Source organism: Rhea americana, unplaced genomic scaffold (assembly GCF_003343005.1).
Source record: "Rhea americana isolate MKP2758 unplaced genomic scaffold, rheAme1 scaffold_326, whole genome shotgun sequence".
NCBI classification, from domain to species: domain Eukaryota; kingdom Metazoa; phylum Chordata; class Aves; order Rheiformes; family Rheidae; genus Rhea; species Rhea americana.
In genome coordinates this window covers 33717-55685 of record NW_028186453.1, presented here as the reverse complement: position 1 = coordinate 55685, position 21969 = coordinate 33717, and the positions used below count along the sequence as shown (strand labels likewise).

Genomic DNA, 21969 nt, shown 5'->3' with positions numbered 1-21969 from the left:
GTTGGCCCCTTAGAGGTGGTGCAGAGTGTAGAAGGGCAGTTACAAAGAGAACAAGTCAAAAGAAGAATGAGCCCTTTTTTTTTGCTGTGTGGGTTTGAGGGACTGAGTTTCATTTCTTGAAGATGCTTCCAGGAGTCCCAGAATTCTTTTTTTCCAAGAACTMTGAAAAATCAATGAAATGTCTCAAATTGTATCAACATAAGTCTGATTGCTGAAATCATCTTAGTATCACTCCAGTCCACTCTAGTGTCTTCATGGCGTAATATCCAAATCAGACTTTTTACTTAGTGCACAGCTGCTAAAACCTTAAACCTACTTCACCTCCCTCCAGGGTGTTCTCATCTATTCTGTTTGAGATGGTGGTTCTGCTTGTGCCCCAAACAATCATAAATTCAGTTTGCTTTCTTCAGCAAAACCCTCATTCCCTCAATCTGATAGTACAGAGGACTTCTAAAAGGCATCTTGCCCTCTCTTGAGAGCTGTTGACCTGTTCCGTTTTTTTCTCTTCCTTTCCTGGCAGGCTCTGTGCCCAATCAGGGCAATACAGGGACTTAGGCTACCCTTAATGTAAGATGGCAAATCCCTTGCCAGGTGGGGACTTCCCTCTTCCACCTTTGTGAGGCTCCTCAGCTGATTTGTGGCCTATGTAGTGAGGATGTTCCTCTGTAGCTCAGTTCAGAGTGTTGATGCTGGCAAGGCTTTCACTGGAGCCTTTCCTTCCYCTTAGAGGGAGAGAGGGATGTGGATACTGAGGATTGATTCTTCTGACGCAGCATCCTTCTCTTCCTCCACGGTCACGTGATGTCCCTTTAGAGTTCGTCTAAAAGCATCTTGGCTAAATATGCCAGTGATTTTTTTTCTGCACCTCTTGCAGAGCTGAGGTACAGATGGGCTCTATCCTCCAACTTACGCAGGCCAGAGCCTACTACTCAGCGTCAACACTGTGGACATCACCTRCCAAAAATGCAGAAAGCTTAGCAACCTCCATACAGGCAGTTTCRAAGAGATTGATGGGCTGCTTGAGCTACCTGTGCCCATAGGGAAGAGGACTCCTCTGCGGGGACAGCGTGTGCTGCAATGGGAACCGAGGTGCATCGTGCTTTTGCTGGAGGGCTTTTCCACGCAGGTTGCTGGCTGAGCTGCTGTCTAACCTTGTCCAAATTAGCCAGAAGTGGAGAGATGATCAGCTCCCCCTCCCATAATGCTCGKAGGTGTGTGGAAAGGAGCTTAGGGATAGGAGAAAGTTTTTTTCCCAAGACAGGAGTTCTCTGAGATACGTTGTTGCTGTGTGTGCCACCCTCTTGCTTGCACGATTGTTTCTGGAGCTGAGAGGAAGTTGAGGGAAGTAGACGTTTCTCCCTCTGTTGGACAGTTTGGAGCAGAAAGGGGGTCAGAAGAGATGTGAGCCAAACCCATAGGTAGATACGGAYGAGGCCCCAGTTTGGGTGCTTGCTGCACATGTGTCTGCACCAGGACGGATGTGTGAACTACACAGCTGCAGCAATCACTGGAGTCATCCCCAAGGGAACACACCTTGTAACAGCTCCACAAGCAGGGAGCCGTGCGCGCACTGGTGAGTGCGTTTCCCCCTTGAAGTTACACTACTTACCCTTCCCGTTTGGAAGGAGCTGTGCAAGTTCCCCTGGGATGAAACAGGGACGAGGGAGCCTATGGGGCTGGCTGAGCAGGATCACTGATAGCTCTTTCTCCCTACCCAGGCATCGCTGTTCTACTTGCCTGGYTTTTGCTTCTGAAAACATAATGTTATAGTTCAGCAGTTAGCATCAGCGCAGCTTACTTGCAGGATCCGGGGCTGTGTGGGCCCTTCGGGAGGAGCGGATTAGGTAAATGATGGCTGTTACTCTGTTGTAGGCAGGACTTGCTGTTCATTACAGGTATTTATTTGAATCAGCCCTTTTATTTCACCTGCTCCTTCCCACTCCCAAAATACAAGCACTGAAGGTTTTTAAGGGATGAGTGCCCCCCCCTTAATAGCCCAGTAGTGTCACSCCTCTAAGCATTCAGCTCTGCTGACTTCTCCCCTAAAAGTTGCTGCAACTGAAGATTTATTCTACGTCTGTTACAATGATCATTCTGGAAGGGGATGCAAAACAGCAGGATTCTGCATGGTTGAATGAGAAAACTGACATAAAGCAGTTTGTATCAGAGCTAATCTATAATTCATCGTGATCATTCAAGGCTTTTAGAGAGCAGAGGAAAGAGAGGCAAGGGAGCCCTGACAAACGGTGTAAAGACCTTGCACGTGGATGGAGCCAGCAAGCGCTGTCACTTCCGATGAGCATGGGCAGGCGGTGCTGGGCCACCCGGGAGAGCTGGRCTCATGGTACCTGCTGATGAGGGGGGGATTGCAAACTGCAGATGACTAGAAGAAGCCATGGCAGTGACATCTCATTATTTYCAGCTTTGCTGCTTGCTTTCCGGTCACTGCTCATGTATCAGGCCTGGATTCCTTTATGTGTTACTGCCTCGGGAACTACTGGCAGCTACTGCATCTGGGGAAGGAGTCCGGTAGGGTTGAGTGCTTATTGTTTACTGGTTAACGCTGGTAAGGCAAATGGCTAACAAACATCAAGGAGAGGAGAGCTCAGACCTGAGTCTTCCAGTATGTCCCTGCAAAGGGCTTTCTGCTGCTTGTAAAGTCAGGGATACGGTTGGCTCATCGAGACCCACCGCTGGGTTGTCACCATGAGATGAGTCAACCCTGGAGCAGCGTTCTCAGCCRTCTCAGGTAGCTGGCACTGCCGCAGCGCTGCTCAGCCTGGCTCTGGAGGTGTACAAATGGCAGCACTGTGTCAGCCAGGACCTCTGAGCCTGCRTTTTGTTAAAATGCAGCAGACCGGGTGGCTTGGGGCTTTGTCCTCGCTGCTGAGTACAAAACTGAGGAGCATTTCTGCTGAGGGAGGGCCTGCTTTCGTATTATTTCTTGGGTCTATTCTGGTTCTGTAGGTGTATCCCTAACCACGTCTGTCTTGTCAGTCTTGCGCAGGATCTCTGGACGCCTCTCCTTAAAGCAGATGTGAAAGAAAGACCTTTCCTAGGACAGAGCAGGGCTCTCCACAGGGAAGCGAGTTCTCAGTCATCCTGGCTATTGCGTAGCTCCATCTGCACCCTTCCCAAACGAGGCAACTGTGTGTTGGGCCACATGAGCAGGTTTGTGGCCAGCAGAGTGAAGGTAGCTCAGCYGAGGGGAGGCTGCAGCTGGTTATCGTGTCCGGTTTTGGGCCCTCCATTCAAAAGGGATGTGGGGAAACTTGAGAGGGTCTGGTAGGGGCTACCAGGGAAGGTCAGGGCAAGGTCCCAGGGCCTCTGAGGAAGATGGGAACCTGAGCCAACTTGGTATGACAAGGAGGTAGCTGGCAGGGGGTGATGAGATTGCGGGTCTGTGGTAGATGATGTAAAGGGTCAGTTTGGGAAGTTTGGCTCARATAGGAAGAGAACCTTGTAATTAAAACTATATGTACATATGGAGGGAGATGGTGGCTCTGTCCTTGGATGTTTGAAKTATCACCTAGACCAAGCCCCTGCTGCCCCACTCTTGTGCTCTGAAAACCCATCAGTGCTTCTGTGGTTGGGGCCCACGTGTTGGACTCCACCGGCCTCATGGCCTGGGGTGTTGTGCGRAGTGTAAGCACAGCAGGGGAAAAGGGTGATTAAGACAGGAAGTTTTCCTTCTGTTAAGTTAATTTTTGACTGTAGCTGCACTGCTGGGCTTAAGCGCAAGGCACRTGTGATTCTCTCCTGTCTCCATCAGTTCTGTTGTCTTCTCTGTTCCCTTGGGAGCTAGCTATTAATTATGGAGACTGCAGAGATGAAACACAGATTCTGCTAATGGTTGACTTCCCTGTGTTTTAGAAATATTTCAGGATCAGCTAATGGCATTTCTTAACTTTGCTTTTAAGCACCACCTTCAATTCTTGCCTGAGCAGAGTAGTGAGGCAAACAGCAGTGTTTAAATGCTGGGTGAAGCCTGGCTTTCTGGACAGCCTGCAGTGCCGGGGATGGATCTGGGGCATCCTGGTCAGCTCTGCTTTTTGAATCTGTCTCCCCTGTTGGGGTACTGGAGCCTGAGAGAGTCTCCTTTGCRGGCACTATCTGGCTTGGTGAGGACTGCCCCCGTTTTGAGTGCTGACAATCTGCAGGGTAAACTTTTAGGTGTGCTGCCAAATCCCCGTCCTTCCCAGGGTGGTGGGGATGGCTGATGCTCTAGCAGYGTGCTTTCCAGGGCATAGCCCTGTTCTGCCTTCTTACCTGTCCCCAGGAATCTGCAGGAGCAGGGGCTGGACTCGTCCCTCCTCCCAGCCCCATCCGGGCAGCGAGCACCGTGGCCGTGCCTTGGCGCCAGCTCCRTCTGCCCTTTGCTCTCCCTGCCCTGGCAGGCCCGCGTCTCCGTTCCTGTACCGTGATCCCCCCGGCCCTCCCGCTCTGTCCTCGCCGCTGCCCTCACGCACGGCCCCTCCTTGACCCTTTGCCTGCRTTGCAGCAATTCCTCTGTTCAGCCAGGCCGTGCGGCTTAGTTGTGCCTGTCGGATTCGGAGAGCCAGTGCTGTGCGTTTCTCTGCCGGCCCCCTTAGGGACTCTTCTCTACCTCTCTCTACCTCAGAGACTGCTTTGCCAGCCTCCTCCTCCTCACTTGCGAGCTCCTTGGGGCAGCAACCGTCTGCCTAGGGATGCGGAAGGAGCTGCTCCCGTGCTCACGGAGCTCAGTCTTGCTGGGAGGGAGRAGAGGAGAGAAACACTTTGGAAACAATGAGCGTGCATTTTCTCATCTCGGTTTTTCCAGCTCTGCCTGTTTGTACCCCCCGGGACTCTCCCTGGTACTTGATGCCAGCACTGGCCTGGGAATCCCAGTCCCTGTTTTGCAATCTGCGTGCTCGAGCCTTCCGGTAAGTGGCCTGATGGTAACTGGAAAGGACTGTTCTGGGACGCCTGTGCAGAAAGTTTGTCAGGGGCAAAGGAGACCCTGGGGTCTGTGCTAATGGGATGCAGCCCAGCTGCTCCAGCCCCTTGCTAGTGTGTGTAATGGGAGTCAGCACAGAACCAAAAACATTCTCATTCTCTTTGAGAGGTTACATATTTTCAGCAGGGCCTTGCTTCTTTCACGGGGCAGATAKGACTGTGGAGATGCTGCGCCCAAGTGAAGCCCAGCAGGACGTGAATGAGGGCTGYTTGCTTCATGGCTTGCTTAGCTGGAGGATGTTTGTTACTGAATCTGCTCCTGGAAGCTCCAGCATCTTTCACTAGCAGCAGTGTTCAGGTCGGTGGTGTCAGCCAGTTACCGCTGCTCTGAGGAGCAGTTCGGCTGAGCCGTGCATTCGTTTTGCTCTCGCAGCTTGTTGCTCTCTCCTCCTCCTACCCCAGGCCTGCCAGCAAACCTCCTCTCCAAGCGCAACTCGGAAAGAAAGCTGGGGCTTGCCGTGGCCGCTGGGGGATTAGCATCTACATTAAGGGCTTAGCTCTGCAGCTCGTCCCTGACAGCCAGAGGTTTCAAACGGCGCTATCCCTTTTTCTTCCATCCTGAGAAGCTTGCAGCGCTCTTTAACGTCATTTAAACGTGGTTCTCAAGGCTGCTTTTGCTAAGCTGGAGCTTTCTACTGCTACTTCGTTTCAGGAGTCCAGCCTGTTGGCTGAGGCTGCTAGAGAAGCTCGTCACGTTTGTTTGTCGGGGGGGAATTTATAGCTCAGACTTGCAGACGGCTTTTAAAAAAATTCTTAGCATGTTTAAAAAACAAAGTCTAGCCCTTCATCTCTGTGTTACATTTGCCTCTTCTGTGGCTGAGCTCATGGAAAATTGCAGCTTAGCTTCTGTGCTCAGCGCCAAGATTAGTAGRTTTAAAAACTAACAGATAACATCTTTGTGCACTTGGAGTCATTTCTTTAAATCCTGCTGATCTCTTCTAGCCTGGATTTTGGAGCTTTCCTAAAGATCCAAGCAATCTCGGTGGACAGTATCTGCCCTGAAAAATTGCTGCTTCTATTAGAAGTGTTGCCTTCACCCTCCCTCTCTGAGGAAGAAAGAAGGGTGCGGGGTTGCAGTTCCCTGGGGCCCTGCAGCGTGTTTGGGATCTTCTCGCCTCTGTGGAGCGCATTCACGGCCAGCCGGCTGCCTGACGCTCCATCTCCRCGCTTGCAGCCAGCACTGTGTTCACCTTCCTTTATTTCAAGGCTAACAAAACCTGAACTGTTCCTTCCTGCCCTGAGAACTGACCTGACATCCTCTCGGGCTGATTTTTGGTAGTGAGTGATGACTCATTAGAAACAGAGACTCCTGATTAACCTGTTTTGGGTGCTGGTCCGTACTGCTTTCCAGAGACCAATGCCCTTTGCCTGGCATGCTGCAGGGCTTACCGAGGACGCACTGCTCTGTTTCTAACCACATACACAGCACATGGCACTCTGGGCATAAGTTATAATAATCACTGGTTTTATTTTTAAAAAAATTACAATAGAAAAGTACCTTTAAACATATTTCCAAAAGCGGAGTAGACAATGTGGAAGCTTCTCTCCTCTCTTCTCCACAAAACAAAATACAGGAAATAGTTTGCTAAAGGAGTTAGTCCGTCGCTTAGAAACGCTGGTGTCATTCCTTTTAGATCCACTTGATCATTTGTCTTGGTATCGATTTGTTCTCAAATCACCTTTATCAATTTCACTTTTTAATAGAAAACCCAAATGAGCCAGTTTCCTTTTCACCATCTCATCCCCCACCAAGGTGCTGGAAGGTGAAATTCTCAGTCGTTTTATTTTGGCCCACCCACAAAATAAAAGAGGGAAGGGAAAAAAAGAAAAGATTTCTGATGTTTAACAAAGCCTTGGACACCCTYGGTCTTCAGTACAGCTGTGAAACCAACTATGGTGGAACTTGGGCATCCACTTTGAYCATTTAGCAGCAGCTGAGCCCAGTGTACCCTGCCGCACCACTCTCCCTGCAGGAAAGGGGTTGGATAAACGGCAATTAAAGGAGGAGGGTTTTGCTCCTCTTTTTGCAAGAAACTGAAGTCACTTTGGGTTTTTTAATTATTATTATTTGAAATAGCTCCTGGAACAAGAAGGGTAAGGAASTGTACTGCTTGAAACAGTCTCCTCGCTGGTACACCGTCTCTGTAAACATTACAAATACTGCTGCAGTGATGTTAGCGGGCCTCCCTTCTTGTCTCTATTCGCACGTGGAAACACAGAAATGCTACGCAGCAAGCAGCCGGACCGGCACAACCTTCGCTCTTAAACCCCAGCTCAGCAGAGTGCTTTGGCATAAAGGCAGGCATGTGTCTGAGTCCCTCAACTGGCTCAGGACTTCAGCCCAGCCTTGAGTAAGCTGRTAAAATGCGAGTTTGGTTTTTTTCATACAGCAGTTCCGGTTGCCAGTAACAACTTCAAGCAGTCACGGCAGGAGAAGGAGGCAAATTCTCACCTTGCTACATATGTGGGCTTTCTCTGCCCGTCCCTGATCTGAGTGTTGTACCGTGCCGAAGCTTTGCACAGCAAGCTATTAACATAGCCCGAAGGTAAAAAAAAAAAAAAAAAAAAAAATCACCGTAAGAAAGTTTCTGATTGTCCTGCCTGGTGTCATTTGGTACAACTGGGAATAAAACTGTAATACTGTAAGTGTACACGGATATGTTGCTGACACAGCCAGAGCGCACTAATTCCTGGCAGGCTGTGTGGCAGGGGGAGCACAATTCCTGCAAACTTGAATCACGCATCTTTAGGTAAAAGTCATGCCTTTGACATGCAGCTGGTGGGGCGGGACAGGGGGGAAATAGAGACTCTTAATTACACRCGTTCAAAAGTCAAGCACAAAAACTGTGGTCCAACCCAGTGTAAGATTGTCCTATTTAAAAGGTTTGGTACAAAAATACTTGCTCTCTTTTTGCTTTTGTAGTCTGTTTTCCTATGGTTCTGTTTGAAAATACTTTTCAAACGCTACAGCAATGCCTGTCAAACCATGCTTTCAGAAGTAACACACTCTTTCTTACAAATATACAGTGTAAAAGAAGAAAATATTATTACTAGGTATGCTTTTCGTTTTCTTCTAGGAGAGCAGATGTGTGATAGAGGCTGTGGGAAAGTCTTGGAGGAATCCAAACTTGTGTGAGGTTTTTTTCAAGCCTGTAACAATAAAGAGAAACGTTAAAAAAGCAGCCGAGATGTTACACCAGGGAGCTACCCGTGTATGCTTCCACAGCACCCGGAGTGCGGGGACCAGCGCAACTTCCASATTCCCTCTCCAAGGCAGCTAGAAATATTTACTATGGACCTTGAATTCCTGCGGTGGAAAGGTGCAAGCTTTGCTGCCTGCTCAGAGCCAGGTACGCCACTGGGATTTTAACTGAGGTGCTACCAGCTGGGAAGCTCAGAGTTAAATCTGAGCTGAGTTTTGCACTTACGAGGAATTCAGCCTCCGTTGATCGGAGGCAGGAAGCGAGAACGGCAGCGAGATGAGATTACAAACGGTAATTTAAAGCTGAGAGACATTCCAGGGCTGTTGAAACTCTCCCCCAGATACAAATGATAAAAGCAGGAAATGCAGAGCTGCAGTGAAGGCTCTGGAGAAGTTACACCACGCGGTGGCACCAAGCCGGGCAGCTCCCGGGRAAGAGCCTGCTTTGCTCCCCCTCGCTGCCTCCTCTGCTCCCTGCCCGTCCCCGCCAGTCCCCAGGAATGGCGCGCGGAGCGGCCCCCTCACCCAGTCGGCGCCGGTGGGCTGGGAGACCTGCGRCAGCCTTACCAGCACACTGTGGTTTTGCGGAGAGCTTGAGAACCCAGTAGCCACCTTGGAAGACTCCATTAATACCCACAAGACTGACTGTAGGCCACCATCACACACCTGAGACCTGCGAGAGGACACAGAAAGGGTCAGGGACAGCCAGCCAACAGCCAGAACGAGGACAGCGGTGAAACCCATCCTCCCGCGTGGCCATGCCACAGCCTAGCAGGAAGCGGGAGGTCCCCGCCTGCCTGCCCGGGCAGCATCTGTCCCCACCACACCCCACAGGAGCCATGGCCACCGCCAGCCCGCCTGACCCTGAGGGATGGCAGCTGGCTGAGCAAGCCTGCGTTGCTCCGGGCAGGCGGATCTTTTCCAAGGGAGCCGCTCGTCTCCCGTTCCCAAATACGGCTTTGCTTACGTTTCAGCTGGAAACATTGGCATGCTCCATGTTTTGGAAGAACCACTGGTTCCCAAAGCCTCACCGCTTCCTATTTTTATCTACTGGCAAACGCTTTGCAGATAAAAGAAGTTTCAGGCTGGCTGCTGCAAGGCAGTGTGCCTTTGCCACGGGCATCGTCCTGCCGTTCCCGGGGGTGTCGGCGTGCGGGGCCCACTCTGCACCGCGGAGGCAGAGCGGTAGCGTTTGGCTGCAGCCGCTCAGCAGGGGATGGGGGCACAGGCAGCTAATGCCAGCAGCACACCTGGGCACCAGGGCCTCTCTGCCTCATTGCAGCCACTGAGATTTCTCCATGGGTGGGTGCAGAAATGGCACGGGAGCCTCCCCAAGGGTGTTCCCGACAAGTTYTCCCTTCCAGTTCTTCAGGCTCCTTGCAGAGCGCTGCAAGCCGGGTGCTAACAGCGTGTGGGTGGACGGCAGTCCCTCTCCTGGCTGCAGGGGCCGTTGCCTGCAACAGTCGGGGCAGTCTGGAGTCACGGTGCGCGTGGTACTCTGCGTCAGCCGAGCCTGTTCCCTCTTCCATTTTAATCCTCATTGTTTATTTATCCACTAAAGGCTGAGTTATTTGCAGAACTTATCTTTCCAACCTCTCTTTCAAGACATTTTCCATCCAAAGAGGTCCCAAGTGTAATCAAATCAGCCCCCTGCCCCCCCATGCAGCAGGCAGCTGGGTGCTTAGTAACGCCATGCTTTTCATTTTGGCCACCTGGCCACCACAGGCTGCCAAGAGATTTTTCATTAAGTTTTAATGAGATGTTTGCACAGTGCTCAGAGATGGAAGCTGTCTTGAGCCAGGCAGAGAAGAGCAGAGGCAGAGCCCCTGGTACCAGCTTGGCTTGCAGGACCCATGCTGTCTCCACACCTTCCAGGCAGGCATCCGCCGCGGGCAAGGCTGACCGAGACCGTGTAACTCATCTCCTACGGTAGCACAGGCCAGGGAGGCACGGACTCACCTTTCTAGCACACCGTAAGRGGGGCACTGAGACTTTTGGGAAAGCTTTGAGGATGGTATCGAAGCTCTAGCTTGACCTCGAGCCTGGAGGAGGGGGTGAGGAGGGCACCGCGTCCCAGTGAGTTGTTCTCAGGAGGAGCCGTGTTGGCCAGAACTGAGCCAGGTCCTTGCTGCTGTCCGTGCGTTGGCTGCAGTCCGGGCTGGGCTCGCCTGCTTGCTCGGCATGTGCTATCAAGCATCTCTTCCTGCAGAGCCTGCTCAAGCCTCTTATGTGGGGTCAAGGATACTTGGAAAAGAAACCCATTGCCAGAAACCATATCTGGTTCAAGAAACACCCTGTACTGGCAGTTCCTAGAGACTGGGAAATATCATCTTTACTTGGCCTGTTCTAATTCTTCTCCGTGCATCTACTTATGGCCACCGCTGGAGACAGGACTGTGCACCAGAAAGACCTTTGGCTTGTCTTGCCTTGGTCTTTTAGTATGCATGTTCCTTCTTCGTTTGAATAAGCCTGTGCCAGCTCCTCTCTGAACCTTTCCCAGCTGCGATCAGCCTCCTCTTGTGCTGCAACGCCCGGCCCTGAGGCACACACTGGAGAACGGCCTCCCTAACACCAGCGCTGGGGCGGGCTGCACACGCTGCTGGAGCCCTCCTGGAGCAGCCCCRAGCGGCACTGCACCTGAGGCCGCGTGGTGCCGTCCTTCCACACGGCAGCATGCCTGGGGAAGGTGAGATGGTGGCCGGGAGCTCATGGAAAGCGCTGGAGATGGCACGAGCCCCACGATGCTGGGGACTGGGGCCTGATGTGCCACCTGCGACTTTCCAGACAGCTCCGTGTGCCTGGGCTGTGCTGAAGTGAGTGCCTAGCAGGCTGGTCCCTGCCAGCGCAGGAAGGAAGGGACCAGGGGACTTTCCTTGGAGAAGCCAAAGCAGGCGGCTGCCTCAAGGCTCAGCGTGGGCCCCCCAGCACCCTCCCGGCCTCGCTAGGCTTGCTCAGAGTCAGGGGCCGCAGCAGCGCCTGGGAGGTGCCGCACTTACATGGCATTCAGCAGAACTGACGGGACTTCCAGCCCTGAGAACCAGCCTCGGACGGAGGGAGCCAGCGCATCTGGAAAGACAAGAGAGGCAGGGGTAAGACAGGCGGCACCGGGCCCCCAACACCACTCGAGCTCTSGAAGAGCCAAGTACTTCTGGGCTCCAATTTCCTGACGTGTCCCCACCTGCCCTCCCTCTTCTGTGTCCTCCTGTCACCAGGGAAAGGACAGAAGCAAAACACAAGCTGGGGACAGGGACAGCACATTGCTTCCAGCTCTGGTTTGCCCAGGCTGCTAACCACGGTGCCCAGCTGCATCCCCATGGCACTGCAGCCCACRGTGCCAAGGTCTCCTCCCCACCTTGTGTTGCTGCCCGTGATCACAGGGACAGCAGAGCAGGCAGGAGGAGCTGGGAAAGGCACACAGGGGACCTAGTGGGGACAGCAGACCTCGGAACCTCTCCTACTTACAGCTTAAAGCACTCACAAAAGAGGGGAAACGTTTGCTCTGCTGTCTTTCCAAACAACACTTCCTCCACAAGCCAAGTCCTGCCATTAGCTGCCAAAGCGCTCCTGTATGAGCCACCTGCCCAAAGGCAAGAGAGCCAGAGCCAGTGCTCTGCACTGTGTCCCTCKGGTGACAGTCAGACAAGCTGTTCTGCAGGTCCTCATCTCGGTGGTTTCTGCAGCAGCCCACTGAGGAACCTGCAATTGCATTTCTTCTTCCGTGCCCTGCACATCACTGATTTCAGGCTGGGGGCTGGCTGGCTCTGTGGCAATGACTACCAAAGTTTAGCCAGGAGCTTGTTCAAAAGCTTGTTTGGCACGCTTTTGCAGAAGGATGCAGTCCTGTACGTTGCCGTGACAGGTTGCTCCTCCATAGCTCCCTGGTCTGTATGCCCAAGCGGAGCACAGGAGGAGCATGCCGAGTTGCCCAGGTACTTGCTAGAGCTACACGACAGATCCTTCACTTGATGCAACTCACAGCAGCTTGCAGGGAGGTGACCCTGCAGAAACCAGCTCCAGTTTGGGCGGTGGCACCCTTCTCTGCTGCCACCCACCAAATCACCACCAATCCTCAGTGCCAGCAGCTGGGAGGAAGATGAGCAGGCTCCAGCTTGCAGGCACAGGAACASCAGCACCCAGGGGCGGCTATGGGGAAGGTAACGCTGCAACCTTCCTCACCACGCTGGAAACAGCCCTGCCGAGGGGCTGTACGTGTGTTGGGGATTGTGAAGGGATGAGAAAAGAAGCGAGAACGGAGGCAGGCGAGGTGGCGTGGTCCCTCGGGGCCAGGTTGGAGCTGCTGCCGATCGAGGGTCGTCCCCTGCTGCGCCCAATGAATTACAGCAGCCTGGGGCTGTCCGCCCTGTTATGAAGCATCAGCAAAACAGGGTGACGCCAAAGAAAGGCCACGAAGGTGCTTAGATGTGGGACACCTGCTGCACAAGGAGAGGCTGCCTCCTCGCCTAACCTACCCACCGTCTGCCACTACCTAACGGGAGTTAAAGGAAAGGTGRTGCCCAGCGCAAGGACAAGAGCCACCACGCACAAGCTGCAGGTGGGGAAACTCTGACAGGCCAGAAGGAGAATATCCTTCTACCAGARAGCAGCGGGAAGGTGGTGGCACCCATGTGGACATGGCCCTGAGCACCTTGACGGGGCTGCGAGGCAGCCCTGCTTGGGACCCGTTCCCTCTCGGCCCATCCAGGAGAAGCAGCACATGCCGCAGTGTGGGTATAATGATAGCAGATAATATGGCTTCAAATGCCTTTTTGGTTTCTGGTCGGAGATTTGGCAACCTAAGCATCCAGCACCATTTCTGGCCACCTGCCACCTCCAAGCTGTGGCCCAAGACAGGGATCAGAGTATTTCATTGCCCTGGTAGTAGGGGTTGGGCTGGCAGGTTTGCCAGCGTTGCTCCCTCAGGGATCACGGCGCTGGCGCCTGGAGCTGAGCTCAGACGGCGCCACCAGCCTGGCACTCAGGCCTCACTGCCTGCTTTCCTCAGGAAAACCTTGGAGGGGGGAGATGCCAGGCGCAAATCCCGAGAGAAGTCATGCCAGGTGCCAGCACGCCCTGTATGGCTCTGAGAAGAGGGGCACAGGCACTTTCTGCTCCTTTCCAGGTTGATCCTCTGTAACCTAAAGGGAATACAAATGACCGCAACTTCCCCACCAGAGGCCAACTAAGCAGAAGCAGCATCTCTGTCACGTGGAAGTGCCTGCGTACCACTTGCTGCGAAAGGGTGTCCCCTGTCCTGAGATCTCAACCAGTGCCTTCGTGTTTCATGCTTTGGCGTGTTCACTACTGCTGCTGCTTTTCTTTGGATCCTTTCCAGATGGAAAAAGGCTTCATGTTCAGCTGGTATCTTAGACAGACCGATCCAGAGCTGACTTTTCCCTGAACTTTGTGCCGACTGCACGTGCTCCTGCTTGAGAAACACGKGAGTTGTTCCCCGAAGCACTATGGAAAGCTCTGCCGCCACTTGGAAATGTGCAGGCATCCAACGAGTGCAGTTTGGCACCAGCTTCCCGGGGCATTCCCTGCAGCAGGAGGAAGGTGTTTGGCCAACACCCACCTTGTGCAGGCAGTATCAGCTCCGAAGTGATGCCCCAGCTTCTCTCTTCTTATCAGGCTAGACACAGGGACTGAGAAGACTCCTACCCCTACTGCACACCCTCCAAATTACTGCCCAGCTGCTGTCTTGTGCCTGTGCCTAACTGCTCACAACACTTAGGGTGTTTCACCGMAGGCCACTACAAGCTGGTGACAGCCCTGGGTCTGAAATTCTCCAGTGAGGCACATTTCTATCAGAAAACTGGCACTTCCGTGATCTTTTTGCACAGGTCTGTCCAGCTACCATCAACATAGCACCCTGTGCTGGGCAGTCTGCTGCCCCAACGTGCTCCTCACATCACAGGCATGCGCAAGGGTGGCTGGCGGCCGTCTCCATGTGGCCGAAACTGGTGGGGTTTTCCCCCGGTCAGACACGGTGCTGCTGCAGGACCCGGCGGACCGCGMTACCTGCCAGCTGAGACATCAGCTGTCTCAGTGGGAGATGGAGGAGCTTTAGCAGCACACGGCAACTCAGCTCAGCGGCTGAACGACAGGCACTGAGGAAGCACTTTCTCTGCTAAATAAAATAACCCATGTTCTAGGCAGAAGAAGATCGAATACATCGATCACATCAAAATTTAACTTAGGTATTTGCTAGCAAGCAAGTAGGATCATATGAAATGACCCCAACACTCCTAGACAGACACCAGGTTTGTGCTTGATAGGGAGAAAATAGTAAATAAAAACACTGCAAACCAGAGCACGCCTGCCGTCAGCAGTCCCTGAGAGAAAGCCTCTGCATACAGTCACGAGCGCCGGGTGCTTTGGTGGGTGCACAGTACCAGTGTGCTCACGCAGCTGCACTTGCCTGCAGCCAAGCATCACTGCGGTCACCATGCTGCAGGAACGCTGCCCCTGCAAAGCTCGGTTCCGATTTTAGTGCCTCTACTTCCCGGGTCAAGAGATACAAGTAACGCAGCACGGGAATGCCAGCAATTACTTGCTCAGGCTCGAGCTGCCAAGCTGAAAGCGCCGTGTGGCTATTTTGCGTTTGCAAACCTCGGAGAGCAAGGACCGCACTTACGTGACTTTTTTTCTCTAACCGACCACCAAAGGAATTATCTGGACATTTCCTGTGCCTCCAAAACAGTGCAGGTGCTGGCTGTTAACAGCTATTTGACAAGAAAAGAATGTATCTGCAATAATATTTACTGTTCCTCTTCCTATAAACAGCAGGGCCTGAAAAGCCAGAGTTTTGTCCAAACGCTAAATTTTGTTTTTAAGCCAAGCAGTTTTCCTCCAATCTCAGTTGCAGGACTAGCAAATCACCCTCCCTCTGATCACTGCCTGTGTTGAAAAGCTCATTTCTCCAGAGTGTAACAAATGGCTGTAGCCCAAGTTTCCTGCATTCAGCTTCCAGGAACAGCCACGCAGCTTTACAGCAAGCAGGTTCRGATAACCAGAGGTGCCCATGGTCCTGTAAATAAATGGCTAATGCCATTCTCGCTGACCTCTGCGGGAGCACTGTGCTTGTGGGGACGGTGGGCTGCGGCCAAAAGCCATTTGGATGCTGCAGAGCTTATCTAGCAAATCTGTTTCCATTTGCTCATTTCCTTCAGCTCACGGMCAAACTGGAGCCGACAGAGAGGAGCAAACCTCGGGGCCTTTAACAGCATCCTGCGCGCCGGCCCCTCGCAGCCCCAGCCGCTGGCTGCAGTGGGAAGAGCTGCCCGTTTCCGCCTGGTGGGGAGACGCTTCCCGGCTGCTCTGGATGGCTGCCTCTGCTGCGGAGGTCACCTGAGATGGGAGCTGGGGGCTGGTGCTGCAAAGCAGGCTGATCTCGGGACAGGACAGGCACCTATCGGCCACGAACAGAGAAAACCTCTTGTAACCATCACTTTCTAATTTTTACCAGCTCCTCTGGACGCAGGATTTTCCTCCTCTCCATCTCTGCTAAGAGAAAGCAAAAGTACTGYGCAGTGGAGAGGCCTTTCTGGGGTTTTACCAAGTCACAGCTTCACATGCAGACCTTAGGGGCACAAGCCCTTCCTTTCCACCATCCTTCCTATCTTTCTATCAACCAGGCTCTGAAAAGGCTTGAGCAAGTATCGGAGTCTTGGGAAAAAACCTCATTTCCTGGGCTTCGAAGCGAACAAAACTCTCGCAACAGATAGTGCATGGCGTTCAGACCGGGTCTGCAGCCCCCCAAACCCATCGGAGTGAGAGGGGCGTGGGGCTGGCCACAGACGGCGCTGGCCAAGTGATCGCATCTGGCAGCCAGGGCGGTATCCTCTCCAAGAAACCCAAAGAGCAACCATGATTTTGGCCCTGAGGATGAGGACCGTGTTAGAGAAGGCACAGCACGTTTTGCAGAAGCCCTAACAACACGTAAGCTTAGGTGGCAGCTTTGCACTCATTTTCTGCAAAACCATGGGCTGGAAAACCATCCTCCTCTGCCACCCYCTACCCTGGGCCTTGCTGCGTGAGGTCTGTGCCGTGAATGAACCGCCCTGTCCCCAGGGAGGTCGGATAAAAGCACGCAGCAGCAGGAGGGGCTGGCGTAGCAAGTGCAGAGGAAAGAGTGGTGGCAGAGGGCAGAGATAGGGCTCGGCCAACGTGGCAAAGGCCACAGCTTCCCCAGGACGGGCACCTGTCCCAGGGTGAGCCAATGGCACCTGCTCATCTACCATATTTAATTCTGTTTTTTCTTTTTTTTTCTGACCTCCTTTTCTTTCCTCCTCTCTGGGTTGGTTGTTAATTTTTAACTGCTGTGTGCTGCTATCATGGGCCATTAATGGTTTCAGCTAGCGGGGTGCAACGAGCAGAAAAGCACTTGTGACAGAGAGCACATTACTTGGGCTTTCTGCCTCTCGCTTCGCGGGGAACGGCCACGCTGCCAGGGTCGGCTCTGCTCCCTGCCTGCTCTACCAAGCATCGTGAATAAAATATGGGCCCTCCATTTGYGCTTCATTTCCCTTCTTCCTGTCAAAGTTGCTTTGCTTCAACCCCCAAATTCACTGCCCTCATTCCAGCTCCCAAGTTCGCAGGCACTTTTCAGATGGCGATAGGAAATGGCCCTGTTTCAGCCCAGAAACAGCTGGAAATGCAGGCTGCAGCTGACTTCCTGCGTACCGCCCTGACCGCCAGCCTGCCGGAGGCTGGCTGCTAGCCTGGCCTGGGTGGCTCACCTTAAACGCACGCACGTGCAACACAAACTCCCTACTGGATAATTCGGTCCAAACAGATGGCCCAGCCCTGGCTGGACACTGCATATGGGAAYGGAGGGCATCTCCCCTGCCCGTGAGGTCTCCCTTAGCTGCCCCAGTCTCTAGTGTGGACAAGAGTGAAGGTATTAAGGAAGAGAGAGGTGTCTGGAGAACATCAGGCAGTGTGCTGTCATCTCGTCCCACCAGTCCCGGCAGTACGTGTCAGCTTGATTTAGGTGACATCATTAATCTCTGGAAGGAGTGTCTTGTTAGCCGGACAGAGGTTAGTCGTATGGTGAGCACTGAGGGGAAGGGCGAGGGGCAGGGGCACGGCGGACCAGGTTTGAAAGGACGGTGCTAAGGTGAGCGAAGTCGTGGCTGATTGGTATCAATTACCTGGGCATGCAGTGAAGTGGGATACGTGAAAGCAGGAGGAGGTAGAGCAGGTGCTAACTCCGCTGGGTACAGAGGGTACGGCCCCCACACTTCAGGGCTACTGGGATAAAGTGCAGGCACTGTGAGCTCATCTGCAAGAAAAGAATAAGGAGAGTTAACGGTTACCACGCAGCTGTGGCTCGGACGACAAAACAAGAGACGCCAAATTGCACCTGCAGCCAAATGGCCTCCACTGCGTTCCCCTGCCAGCTTCCTGGGGCCTGAAGATCAGGGCAAAGGCATGGCAGAGCTGCGGCAAATTCTGCTGCAGGGGAAGGATACCTAGCCTAGAGCCGCTCCGGCTCGGTCCTGCGCTGGAGTGGAAATAGCTGTGTCCTCCAAGACTTCCCTCCACAGGATGGAGACCTTCACTACCTGCGGCGCTGAGCAGCAGCAGTAGCACCACGGCAGCCCTCACAAACAAATTCAAAGGACCTTTAATCTGCTTTTTCTTTCTGTGGCTAGTTGGTAGCTGTCAGTTTACTGATCCCAGCTTCTTCTAAATAGCCTGCAGGGGACACCATCCACGAGTGATTTAATAACCTCGTAAATCCTTTATTTTCCCCTCAAAACAGTAGGGAAGCGGAGACCAAGCACAAGCTTCTGCCTAAATTGTGCAATTTATGAGTCCCAGGGCTTGCATTACTGCTACAGGCTACTCTTTCCTGAGGCTTGTTCACAGCTAACACTTAGGACCTGATTCATTCATGGGCTTCGCCATAAAAAGCAGTACGTTCGGTGTCGCTGTCAGCAGCAGCTAATGAGAAATAGCGAGAGCAGATGGACCGAATCAGAATACAATACTGTTATTTAACTCGCCTTCTTGGAAAAACACAGAGCTCAGTTTTTCAACTTTGCAGCCTTTAACAAGACGTATCGTGAGGCTAGGTACGCTTCCTTCCCGTTTCCAGGGAGGCCAGATTGGATTCTTCGGCTCTGAGAGGTTTAATTATATTTAGGAATCCGATGTCAGCTAGTTTGAAAGAGTTTATGACCTATAAATACACCCACGCATCAATACGCTTGTGCAACAGAGATGCAAGCAGTTAAGGCTTCTGTTTCTCATCTGGACACAAAAGTTAAAATGGAAGCAGTATTCTAAAGGCAGCGCAAGAAATGCTTTCAAATAGCAAAAACTCTTAAGATATGCTTCACGGTGAAATATCTACTACAACGAAATCTCCAACCGCTGCTCAGAAACCCCCCGGCCCAGCTGCTGCCACTGCTGAGACGAGGCCGCCCCCAAATATCGCAGCCCTGGAGCTTTAAACTGAGGTGCCACGGTGGAGCTCCTCAATAGCGTTGCCACGCTGAGCCAATGCTTCACACGCCCTCCGCCTCAGCAGGCTGGAAAGGCACAGCCCTTTTGCGACCTGGGGAGACGGCCGGGTTAGAAACACCGGCCGCTCRTCGGCATCGCGCCATCACAGCAGCTCACGCCGGGGCTGAAGTGCCTCCGAGCGGTAGGCGCTCCACCTGCATCCCGGCGCAACGGCTGGATCCGACACCCCTAATGTCTCCTGGGTTACCCCAAGATTCCTGCCTGTCTCTAAGCTGGTGTTTTGGATACCTCAGCGAGGCCAACACGTTAGCCCATCCGGACACCTCTAACAGCTCTGCTGCCCCACACAGGTATGCTGGAGGCATCTGGCAGAGGTTTCTCTAGCTTCCTTCTGCTGCTGGCAACCTTGAGCTGCTGGCAACCTTCACGTGCTCAGAGAAGGCTGCAGTCCTCTCCAGCTACACTCCAGGCTCACTAGGACCCGCTTCCCGTCTCCACAGCCTTCCTCCACAGCCCTCTCCAGTGAGCCGTGAGAGCAAGCAGCGGCCACCATCCCCTGCACCACCGCCACCCCCGAGGTTGCGTTTCAATGACACAGGAGATTACAAATTTACACTGTTGACTTGAAGGCAAGGTAAACAGCAAAAACTTGGCAAGGGCTAGCATAAACAACCGCCTCTACCACAGCTCATTCCTAAGGGTCGTGTTCATCTCTCCAAGCAGGAGCAGCAGGACTGGGCAAACCCGAGGACGGGCCCTGGCTGCAGGGTGGGTTAACACGGTGCCGAAGAAACCCCTCACGAGGGGGTGAGACACAGTAGGGATGCCTGGGGCTCCCAGTGCCCCTCACTGCCTGACCAGGAGGGCTGGACACCGGAGAAARGCTGTCTTCTCTGTCCTGGAGAACRAAGCACAGCTCAGACATTGTGCTTTGATTCCTAGCTGGCAGCATCGGGGACGAAGCAAGGTTTGCYGGTCTGGACGGAAGACTGGTTGGCTCCCCTCATCTCTTCCCTGCTATAACCATCCCTAAAACTACAGGTGTGGAAGAGAGAGCCGCCTGTCCTGAAGTGCTGACTTTGGCGCAGCTGGGGCTGGAAACCATGTCAGCATCCGTCAGGAACCCACCACAGGAAGAGCAGAGGATTTCCTGGCAGGAATCAATTATTTCTCCTGTCTGGGCTGACCATGACCTGCCTGCAGGTCCTCTCCAGCACTGACAGATGGGTTTGGAGATCAGAGGGACCCCACACACATCCACACCCATATCCTACCCATCACCCTGGGAGTGGTGCACCTTTCCTGACCRTGTCAGGCTCTCAGGCAGGCAGCACGCTCCAGGCTTGGAGACACTCAGGTAGAAATGGGCCCTTTAGTGGCCACCAGTAGTGAGGAGAACCCTGAAGAAAAGACCCCCACAACCACAGCAGCAAAGGGGGAAGAGGCATCAAGAGGTCTCCAGTCCAACCTCCTGCTTCCAGCCGGACTGTTGCCATCATGAGATCAAGGCAGCCATAGTTTCATCTAGCTGAGGCTTGGAAACCACCAAGGATGGGTTTTTCTGCCTTCTTTTTCACAAGTTTTTCCTAATACTTGAGCCAAACTTCACAAGCTGCCCCTGCAGTATCATCTGCTGTGGCCAAGAAGAGCTTGGCTCTGTGATCATGATGCCTGCCCCGCAGGATGCCCCCAAGCCTTAGATACCCCATGCATCACCAGACCAGGCTGGCCCGGCTCCCTTTCTCATTGCAAGCCAGGTGACCTCAGCCCGAACCATCCTGGTAGCCCCACTAGATCCGCTCGAGTGTCCCCATAACCTCCTTGAATGGGGGGCTCAGACTGGATGTGGTACCCTGGGACGGCCTCCCGGCCCCTGCTTTGCTGGCCACAGTCCCACTCAAGCAGCCTGGCGTGTGGCTGCCTCATTCAGGATGAGCTTGCAGTTCTGGCTCAAATTTAACCTGGTGCCCACCAGCAGCCCCCTGAAGGTACWTCAGCTCCCTCGTGTCCCACATCTTTGTCCCAGCAGAGCTGGTGGGTCTGCATGTCTGTGTGGGATTTCTGCGTGCTCTGAATTGCCTCAGCGAGCGATTTTTCCCCATGTCCAATGTCCTCACTGCCAGGACACTGGCCAAGAGGCAGGCGGTGGGGCGAGCTCCGCCTGGAACATGCCCTGCTTTGCTTGCACCAGCTCCCAGCTGGCAGACCAAGGGCTGCGTCGGAGGGTCATTTCCCCACTGCTGTTCATTTGAAAAGGAGAGAAAAGCCAAGTACTTACATGGCTCCCTGGTGATGAACTGAGGTACGGCGTTGGGGAGAGGCGTGCTGGGGTTCGGAGTGCCCACCAGTTTGCTCTTGGCCAYCTTGGTGTTTGCCTTGGCGAACTCCAGCCGCAGCGTCTGGGGAATCTCGGGATCGAAGCGGATGCCCTTGGTGGGAGGAAGGAAGGAAACGCAGCCGGTCAGCGAGTTGGGCGAACAAAACCCAAAGAGCCCTCGCACGAGGGAAGGGGGGGGTCAGCTGTCCACAGCCCCGACAGCGGCCTGGTCCTGCCACGGTGCAGCAGGCGCATTTCCCACAGGCCTCATTTGTCCTCTCTTGCACGCACAGACCTTCTCCCCCACCTGCACCGCCCCCCAGTTCCAGCTGGAAAACCAGCACCAATGACTTGTTGAGTAAAAGTTCGGTCCGTAGCTTGGGCCTGTTTATTTTCTCTGTTGATAAAAGCATTCACTAATAATGACTCTGTTTTCCTGGTTTTGTCCCTTGCTCGCATAAGGAACATTCATCTGGCTCCCAGGCTGCTCTCTAATCCAGACTGAACGATGCCACGGCATTACCAGGATGGAAACTGATTGCACCGCGGAGATGATGTTTTGCACGCCTCAGCTAGAAGACGTCCTTGTTCCCGGTGAGACATTTCCGTCAGGCCAAGGGGCTCTGGCTCGGTTAAGCGTGTGTGGCTCCCGGCACGAGGTGTGCTCGGAGCGAGGGGGAAGCAGGCAGGGAACCTCGGGGAATTGCTTTCCAAAGGAGCAACGCTTCCTCTGAGCCCAGATAGAAATGACACCATGCAGAAGGCTCCTCCAGCACGAGCCACCGCCTCCCAGAGCCCCTGTGGCAAAAGGACCCTAGATTTCTGTCCTTGGTTCAATTTCCAACATCCTCGCAAAGTTCCAGAGCTTAAATGACCTAATTTGTTTGGCAGCAGGCCCGCAACGACTTGCATTCCTCTAACATCTTTAGGATCAGCACCATATTTGGTAGTCGGCATCCTGCTCAGCCAAGCTCTTATCCAGAGGGATTAGCAGAGCCAA

At 53.4% G+C, this 21969-nt stretch overlaps 1 protein-coding gene across 3 annotated transcripts in view; it reads right to left on the bottom strand.

Annotated features, from left to right (window-relative positions):
* Nucleotides 1-6421: 6421 nt before the first annotated feature.
* The window catches only part of RBPMS (RNA binding protein, mRNA processing factor), a 41606-nt gene continuing 26058 nt past the window's right edge, over nt 6422-21969 (bottom strand). Inside the window, exons 5-8 of one of the 3 annotated variants that reach the window (XM_085310771.1) lie at nt 20931-21081; nt 11176-11245; nt 8705-8852; nt 6422-8127 (exon numbers count right to left, since the gene is read on the bottom strand). In XM_085310771.1, coding sequence (XP_085166897.1) covers nt 8122-8127; nt 8705-8852; nt 11176-11245; nt 20931-21081 — 375 coding nt within the window. In that variant the 3' untranslated portion in view covers nt 6422-8121. Of the gene's footprint in view, nt 8128-8704; nt 8853-11175; nt 11246-17331; nt 17463-20930; nt 21082-21969 lie in introns of those variants that run through there. The other 2 variants (XM_085310773.1, XM_085310772.1) reach the window with 2 other exon arrangements.